The sequence below is a fragment of the Odocoileus virginianus genome, unplaced genomic scaffold (genome assembly GCF_023699985.2).
Source record: "Odocoileus virginianus isolate 20LAN1187 ecotype Illinois unplaced genomic scaffold, Ovbor_1.2 Unplaced_Scaffold_3, whole genome shotgun sequence".
In the NCBI taxonomy this organism is placed as follows: domain Eukaryota; kingdom Metazoa; phylum Chordata; class Mammalia; order Artiodactyla; family Cervidae; genus Odocoileus; species Odocoileus virginianus.
Window position 1 is genome coordinate 1997251 of NW_027224265.1, and position 9453 is coordinate 2006703.

The 9453-nt window shown below is 35.1% G+C and overlaps 1 protein-coding gene across 4 annotated transcripts in view; it reads left to right on the forward strand.

Moving 5' to 3' along the window:
* The window catches only part of YTHDC2 (YTH N6-methyladenosine RNA binding protein C2), a 64288-nt gene extending 60742 nt beyond the window's left edge, over positions 1-3546 (forward strand). For 3 of the 4 annotated variants that reach the window (XM_020888252.2, XM_020888253.2, XM_070462354.1), the window contains 3 exons: positions 269-451; positions 1670-1757; positions 1873-3546. In XM_020888252.2, coding sequence (XP_020743911.1) covers positions 269-451; positions 1670-1750 — 264 coding nt within the window. In that variant the 3' untranslated portion in view covers positions 1751-1757; positions 1873-3546. The remainder of the gene's footprint in view (positions 1-268; positions 452-1669; positions 1758-1872) is intronic. The other variant, XM_070462353.1, reaches the window with a different exon arrangement.
* Positions 3547-9453: the final 5907 nt, after the last annotated feature.

Consider the following 9453-nt stretch of genomic DNA (forward strand, 5'->3'; position numbering starts at 1 on the left):
GGTTTAGAACTATGATACATTATTTAGAAAATATGTGTTTGTATTTAAAATTACATTAGAAAGCTGAAATCAGTCTTTCCTCTAAAATTTTCTAATTCATCTTTTTATAAGAAATACTTAATGAGTGGCTTTCTGGAATTTTGTTAGATATCTATTATTTTTATATTACATTGTTACCTTAAAAGTATAAAACCTCAGGGCTTTCTCAGATAAATTGAATTCAGAGGTCTTAATGTCATCCTCCCCTTTTCCCTCATTTTACTCACAGGGATTTTCTAGAATGTCTTCTGAGATAGGAAGGGAGAAGAGTCAGGATTGGGGCTCAGCTGGACTAGGAGGAGTGTTTAAGGTGGAGTGGATACGGAAAGAAAGTCTTCCCTTTCAGTTTGCACACCATTTACTCAATCCTTGGAATGACAACAAGAAAGTCCAGATAAGCAGAGATGGGCAGGTATACAATGACATTTGCTGTTTTTCTTCCACTCTTTGTTTTGTTTGGCTGTTATTGAGTGACTTGTTTGAGGAACAAATGCAAGAATACAAATTGTATATTCCCTGTGCACATGGGAAGATAATGGTTCAATTTGTAGAAGAGTTAGTTAAAAACCTACCTGCAAAGGTGCCTGACAGAGCTCTTTTTTTTTTTTAAAAACATTTTGTAAACCTGACTTTGCTCTGTCATTGTATATATAATCTTTCATGTCAGTTCTTGGAGTTTCCTATTGTCTAACTAACGTGATATAATAAAAAACCTAGTGTAATTCTGAAGTAATTTCACTAAAGTCTAAGGATAAGAACAGTATCTAAGTTCTTTATGGATTTAACTAATGATATAAATAGCAGCAATTTTATATTTTTGTGGCTTGTTTTATTTCTGTTATGCTTTGCCTTCATGATACTGCTGATAGGCATTTTAAACTGGTTAAGGTGATAGGAATTAACATATATATTGATGACTGTGCTAGTTTCTTTATATGAGGTAGTTCAATTCTTAAGCCTAAAATAAGTTATTGACCAAGATTTTTGTAGGAGAAAATAGATTCAGAGAATCTATTTACAGAGTTATCTAGTTATTTATTTAGAGAGTTATCTAAGGCTATATCTAATACTTCATCTGAACAAGTGTGACTGTTCAAATAACCACATGAAAACTGTTAAGGTTCTTTTTAAGTGCACATGATGTCACAAGAGGACAATAAATGACATTCTTTTCAATTATGTAAGAATATTTTAATTTTTATTTGATAATAATTTTGAAATCAATTTCATTCCTTAAGAATATTATATAGTATCTAAGAATCTTTCTTGAGGGAAAAAACGCAAATATCTAAAATGCTAAGTATTAACATAAACGTTTGGAAGTACAAAAGCTGAGTATTTTTGCTAAATCTTCATGAAAAAAAATTCACTGTTTCCTGGGAGAAAAAATTCCAGAAGAACTCCCCAGAAATTTTTTACCATTTTGTCATGGGCAGTTGTAATATTTGCAGGTTAACTGCAACCTTGGACATTGGGAAGTCAACTCTAAATCTTCATGAAAAGCATTAGAGCAGTGAAGGCATAACACATGATTTTAGTAGAAATATGAAATTTGATTTTCTTACATTTTTATCAGTATAGGTTTCAATCTAGTTGTTTTTATGTTTATTGTGACTTTTGGTTTATCTAGGAACTAGAACCTCAGGTTGGTGAACAGTTGCTCCAGTTATGGGAACGCCTTCCGTTGGGAGAAAAAACCACAACTGATTAATATTCAGGTTATACCATACTTAACTTTGAGTACAGGCATTATTTGTTATCATTAAGGAAATCTTTCAGATTATTTATATTTTCTTTTCTTCTTCTTCTTTTTTTTGTTTTTAACTCTTTCAGAACTCTTAGCTTTCAGAAGAACATCATGCTTCCTTATAACCACTGAATGCACTGACGTCCAAAAACTGAGATGGGGTTGTGTTATGAATGAGCTTTTCTGGTTGAAAGTGTTTCTTGAGGACCACCATCTTCATATAAAAGAGAAAAGGATAATTTAATTTTTATAGTGATCATAGAGAATGATTATGTGTTTGTTAATGTGTTTATAATTGAGAAAGAGTTGTTTCTTTATTTAACACAGCAGCAGTTAACATATTTAATTTGAAGTTAAACGGTTGTTTGAAACACTGACTTAGATCTCTAATTGGTGATTTGTTTTAATGAAAGATAAATTGTTTACTTTTAAGAAAAGTCTGATTTTATCTGTCCACCTGAGCACCATTATAGAAGAGTCAACTCTAAAGATTTATCATTAAAAACAAAGAAAAGCAAATGACCAAAACAAGAAAGAATCTTCTTGTTCTGCAACTATATGAAGCACAGTAAAAACTGAAGAAAGGCAGAATTCCTTCCTGACTTGAATCACATCAGATTAAGTGCTTAATAGAGGTGCTACCTCTATTAACCTGCTGTGTCCAAGCCATCCTTTCTCCTACATGACAATCTTCACTTATCTCTGATATAAAAACAGTGATTATGAACTCTTCATTTTGGCTAGAGAAACTTGATTTAGACAAGTTAAAGATTTAAGCAAGTTATACAAGTTGGAAAAAAAATGCTTGTAACAGTTAATGGTAACTTGATTTATGTATTTTTCCAAACTGAAGCTCCCAAACAACACACAATGTTTTCTAGTACTTTTTATCCTACTTATGTTTCCAGGTAAGATTTCTCTCTTGCTCCTTTTTTTTTTTTTTTTTTTTTTGCATTTGTGGTTTAATAAATGGAGAGTAACTTTTTGTAAACCCATGTTAGTGCCAACTCTTACCTTTCTTTGCCATCTGAGAATTGTTTGGTTTGATCTCTTTACCACAGTTGTCTATAAAATTTCCTTAGAGGCTTTCTGAAGGGAAATGGAAGTTCAAGGAGAAATCAAAGAATTGTATTGGTTACTGAGTTCTAAGTGAAACAGTTTTGATAGCACTTCTCATGATGCATTTGGGTCATTGCTATGTAACAAAAAACCAACATGAATCTAATTTAAATACAAAAATAGTAAGTGTTCTGCTTCTTTATTTAAGAATAAAGAAGTGAAAAGTCATACATCAACATAAAATCTCGGGTACTCTTCTCTACTCTCTGGGAAAGCATTGTATGTTGGTGCATTAGTTTAAAATGCTGGCTGTAACTTTTGCCTATACTTGTAGTTACTGGGATTTTGTTTGTTTTATACTTTGAAACATACCTGTAAATTGAGCCTGTGTGAATTATGTTCCACTATATGTATATTACAGTTCTTTTCCTATTAGAGCAAGTTGTGGTTTTCTGATAATGTATACATTTATTTAGGCATATATTTAGCAGTTCACAGTATTCTAATCTGGAAGTAAGAACTTCTAAAAAATAGAACTTGTTTCAATTTCCACCTGTTTTCTAATATCTATCCCTGTATGTAAATAATGAGTTTGTTGATATTTAAGATGAACACAATTTGAATGTAATTAAAATGCTGTTTTTTTTTTTTGAGAGAGGTGAACTTTAAATATACTTAATAAATGAAATTCTGTTAAATCATTTAGATTTTGTTATTTCTGACATTATCAATGATCAACAATTATCCCTTGAGATATTAATGAATTTCATACACTTTGAAAAATACTAAATTGCCATAGAAGGTGATGGCCTCAAATCAGTACCTTTCCCTAGAAAAAAAATTACCTTATTATGATAGGGGCATGAGAAAAATCCCAAGACTTGTTTTAACATAAAATCTTCTGATTATTAATAGGCTATGTAGCTGTCCACCTTCTGTTCTCAAGACGGCGCATTATGTACTGTGCCATTGTATCCAGCCTCACTCTACCAATTACAGCAAAGATAAACAATAAGGAAAGAATAATCTCAGTTGAGTACTTCAAGGAAAGACATGTTCATTTAAGAATTTGTTCTCAGAGACTCGTTCTTCACCATTTAAAATCTTATATCCTGAGACAGAGAAAATGTTGAGAAATAAGTCAAATGAACTTTACACCTGAATCAATACCAGGGTGAAAAGCTGGACACATAATTCACAGGTGACCACACGTCTTGGTCTGAGTGAGCTTCTCATACACAGATCCTCGCTGTGCTGCTGAGATCTCCATGATTGCTGTCTACCCAGAGGCCCACACAGTGCCAAGCCCACACAGTGCCAAGTGTGGCCAAGGCCACTGGGTGCATCATGGTCTTTCTAGCCAAATATGAATTTCTACTTGGCTGTCTAATAGAATCTCAAATTCGGTATTTTGAAAATTTAGCCGCAATTCTTTCACCACAGTCTGTTCCATTTAAAGTTGTCCTGTTTTTGATTAGTGCCACTTTCATTTTTTCAGTTGTTCAAACCAGAAAACTTGGAGTTATACGTGATTCCTTTATTTCTGTCAATTCAATCCGTCAGAAAATTTTCTTGGGTTCAGCTTCAAAATATATCTAGACTCCAGCTGTTTCTCACCACATGTGTCACAACTGCTCTGGACTGAGCCACCTTCATTCCTAAGATGTCTTCCCTTCTTTACCCTTTCCTCATGCTACCAGTCTATTTTCAACACAGAATCAGTGTTTAAAAACATTGAATCAATTTATATTATTCTGTTTGCTCAAAACCCTGCAGTGGCTCCCCAATTCACTCAAAGTCAAAGTCCTTATAATGGCATAATGATCTGGTCCCCTTTTAGGAGCTGGTCTCCTATTCTCTGACCATCTCTCCTCTGCTCACCTCCTCTACGTACTCCACTTTAGCCACGTTGACCTCTTCATTGTTCCTTCAATATCAAGTACCTTCCAGCATCAGAGACTAGTTTTCTTTCTTCCCTCTACCTGGAATGCCTTTCTCAGAATACCTGTTTGGCCAATTAGTTATGTCATCATTTAGTGTTAGCTTTACTGTAAAGTTTTTTTTTTTAAAGAAACTATATCAATAACTTCAGATATGCAGATGATACCACCCTTAAGGCAGAAAGTGAAGAGGAACTAAATAAAGATTAAGGTGAAAGAGGAGAGTGAAAAAGCTGGCTTAAAACTTAACATTCAAAAAACAGATCATAGCATCCAGTCCCATCACTTCAATGCAACTTGATGGGGGAAAAATGGAAATAGTGACAGACTTTATTTTCTTGGGTTCCAAAATCACTGTGGATGGTGACTGCAGCCATGAAATTAAAAGACACTTGCTCCTTGGGAAAAAAAGTTGTGACAAACCCAGACAGTGTATCAGAAAAGCAGAAATATCACTTTGCTAACAAAGGTCCATAGAGTCAAAGCTACGGTTTTTCCAGTAGTCCGGTATGGATGTGAGAGTTGGACCATAAAGAAGGCTGAGTGCTGGAGAATTGATGCTTTCGAATTGTGGTGTTGGAGAAGACTCTTGAGAGTCTCTTAGACAGCAAAGGAATCAACCCTGAATATTCATTGGAAGGACTGATGCTGAAACTGAAGCTCCAATACTTTGGCCAGCTTTTGCGGAGACAACTCACTGGAAAAGATCCTAATGATGAAAGATTGAGGGCAGGAGGAGAAGGGGATGACAGAGGATGAGATAATTGGATGGCATCACCGACTCAATGGACATGAGTTTGAGCAAGCTCCAAGAGATAGTGAAGGACAGGGAAACCTGGCATGCTGCAGTCCATGGAGTTGCAAAGTGTCTTAATAACAACAGGTTAACTTTAAAAATTAACAAGCAGTAAAATCAAATGCTTCTTAGATATATAGCTTTATGAATTTTCATACATGTACAGACATATGTAGTTTATACCACAATGAGGATACAGTTCCATCACCTCCAAAACTCCCTCATGCTATTCCTTTGTAGTTACATACTCCTCCCACATTTAACCCCTGCCAGCTGTTGGTCTATTCTCTGACATTCTAGTTTTTTCCTTTTGAAAATATATTAAAAGATTATACATATAACCTTTTGGGTCTGTTTTTTTTTTTTTTTTCACTCATCTTAATGCCTTTATTTATTTACTTTTTTTTTTTCATCTTTTTTATTAGTTGGAGGCTAATTACCTTACAATATTGTAGTAGTTTTTGCCATACATTGACGTGAATCAGCCATGGATTTACATGTTTTCCCCATCCTGATTCCCCCCCTCCCGCCTCCCTCTAGGTCTTCCCAGTGCACCAGCCCTGAGCTCTTGTCTCATGCATCCAACCTGGGCTGGTGATCTGTTTCACCCTTGATAGAATACTTGTTTCAATGCTGTTCTCTTAAAACATCCCACCCTCACCTTCTCCCACAGAGTCTAAAAGTCTGTTCTGTACATCTGTGTCTCTCTTTCTGTTTTGCATATAGGGTTATCGTTACCATCTTTCTAAATTCCATATATACGCATTAGTATACTGTATTGGTGTTTATGTTTCTGGCTTACTTCACTCTGTATAATGGGCTCCAGTTTCATCCATCTCATTAGAATTGATTCAAATAAATTCTTTTAATGGCTGGGTAATATTCCATGGTGTATATGTACCACAGCTTCCTTATTCATTTGTTTTCTGATGGGCATCTAGGTTGCTTCCATGTCCTGGCTATTATAAACAGTGCTGTGATGAACATTGGGGTGCACGTGTCTCTTTCAGATCTGGTTTCCTTGGTGTGTATGCCCAGCAGTGGGATTGCTGGGTCATATGGCAGTTCTATTTCCAGTTTTTTAAGGAATCTCCACACTATTCTCCATAGTGGCTGTACTAGTTTGCATTCCCACCAACAGTGTAAGAGGGTTCCCTTTTCTCCACACCCTCTCCAGCATTTATTGCTTGTACATTTTTGGATAGCAGCCATTCTGACTGGCGTGTAATGGTACCTCACTGAGGTTTTGATTTGCATTTCTCTGATAATGAGTGATGTTGAGCATCTTTTCATGTGTTTGTTAGCCATCTGTATGTCTTCTTTGGAGAAATGTCTGTTTAGATCTTTGGCCCATTTTTTGATTGGGTCATTTATTTTTCTGGAATTGAGCTGCAGGAGTTGCTTGTCTATTTTTGAGATTAATCCTTTGTCTGTTTCTTCATTTGCTATTATTTTCTCCCATTCTGAAGACTGTCTTTTCACCTTGCTTATAGTTTCCTTTGTTGTGCAAAAGCTTTTAAGTTTCATTAGGTCCCATTTGTTTATTTTTGCTTTTATTTCCAATATTCTGGGAGGTGGGTCATAGAGGATTCTGCTGTGCTATATGTCGGAAAGTGTTTTGCCTATGTTCTCCTCTAGGCGTTTTATAGTTTCTGGTCTTACATTTAGATCTTTAATCCATTTTGAGTTTATTTTTGTGTATGATGTTAGAAAGTGTTCTAGTTTCATTCTTTTACAAGTGGTTGATCAGTCTTCCCAGCACCACTTGTTAAAGAGGTTGTCTTTTTTCCATTGTATATTCTTGCCTCCTCTGTCAAAGATATGATGTCTGTAGGTACATGGATTTATCTCTGGGCTTTCTATTCTGTTCCATTGATCTATATTTCTGTCTTTGTGCCAGGACCATACTGTCTTGATGACTTATGACTATACACCACATTAACAAATTGAAAGATAAAAACCATATGATTATCTCAATAGATGCAGAAAAAGCATTTGACAAAATTCAACATCCATTCATGATAAAAACTCTCCAGAAAGCAGGAATAGAAGGAACATACCTCAACATTATAAAAGCTATATATGAAAAACCCACAGCAAACATTATCCTCAATGGTGAAAAATTGAAAGCATTTCCCCTAAAATCAGGAACAAGACAAGGGTGCCCACTCTCACCACTACTATTCAACATAGTTTTGGAAGTTTTGGCCACAGCAGTCAGAGCAGAAAAAGAAATAAAAGGAATCCAGATAGGAAAAGAAGAAGTGAAACTCTCACTGTTTGCAGATGACATGATCCTCTACATAGAAAACCCTGAAGACTCTACCAGAAAATTACTAGAGCTAATCAATGAATATAGTAAAGTTGCAGGATATAAAATTAACACACAGAAATCCCTTGCATTCCTATACACTAACAATGAGAAAACAGAAAGAGGAATTAAGGAAACAATACCATTTGCCATTGCAACAAAAAGAATAAAATACTTAGGAGTATATCTACCTAAAGAAACAAAAGACCTATACATAGAAAACTACAAAACACTGAGGAAAGAAATCAAAGAGGACACAAATAGATGGAGAAATATACCATGTTCATGGATTGGAAGAATCAATATTGTCAAAATGACTATACTACCCAAAGCAATCTATAGATTCAATGCAATCCCTATCAAGCTACCAACGGTATTCTTCACAGAACTAGAACAAATAATTTCACAATTTGTATGGAAATACAAAAAACCTTGAATAGCTAAAGCAATCTTGAGAAAGAAGAATGGAACTGGAGGAATCAACCTACCTGACTTCAGGCTCTACTACAAAGCCACAGTCATCTTAATGCCTTTAAGCATGATCTAAGTCGTGTATATCAAGGTTTACTTCTTTTTATTGTGAATAGTATTCCATTGCAGAGAATGTGCCACATTTTATATTTAACCATTTATTTGTCAAAGGGTATGTAGGTTGTTTTCCATTTTTTATTTCCATTTTTATAAGTAGGATAGCTAAACATTTGTGCACAGTATTTTGTATGGAACATGTTTCCATTTCTTGAGTAAATACCCAGGACTGGAATTGCTGGATCATATGGTAAGTTTATGTTTTATTTTATAAGAAACTGCCAAAGTGTTTTCCACTGTGACTATACCATTTTGCATTCCTAACAGTGCTGTCTTAAGAGCTCCTGGTTGCTCCACATACTTAACAGCACTTACTACTGCTAATACGTTTATTTCCACCATGCTATCTGCAATAGTATCTCTTCATCATTTATAAGTTTTAGCTCTCTAATGACTGTTAATGTTTGCTATCTTTTCATGTGCTCCCTTAGTCTGTTCAGGTTGGTAAAATAAAATATTACAAACTGTGTGGCTTGTAAACAACCAAAATTTATTTCTCACAGTTCTGGAGGCTGGAAGTCTAAGATCAAGGTGCCAAGTGTGCAAACCCTCTTCCTGGTTGCAGGCTGCTCACTTCTTGCTGTGTCCTCAAATGTTAGAAGGGGATGAGCAAGCTCTCTGGGGCCTTTTTTATTAAAGCACTAATCCTGTTCATGAGGGCTCAGCCGTCATCACCTAACCACCTGCCAAAAGCCCCAGAAATATTTCTAGTATCATCACATTGGACATTAGAATTTCAAAAGAAGAATTTTTGGGGCACACAAACATCCAGCCTCTAGCCATCACCCATACATCTTCTTTGGTGAAGTGAGTGTCCAAATGTGTCGACTATTTAAAAATTAAATCGGCTTGTTTTCTTACTCTTGAGTCTGAGGCTTTCATTATGTTTTTAGAATACAAGTTCTTTGTCAGATATGTGATTACATTCTTTTCTTTATTTGTAGCTTGTCTTTTAATTCTCTTAACAGTAACT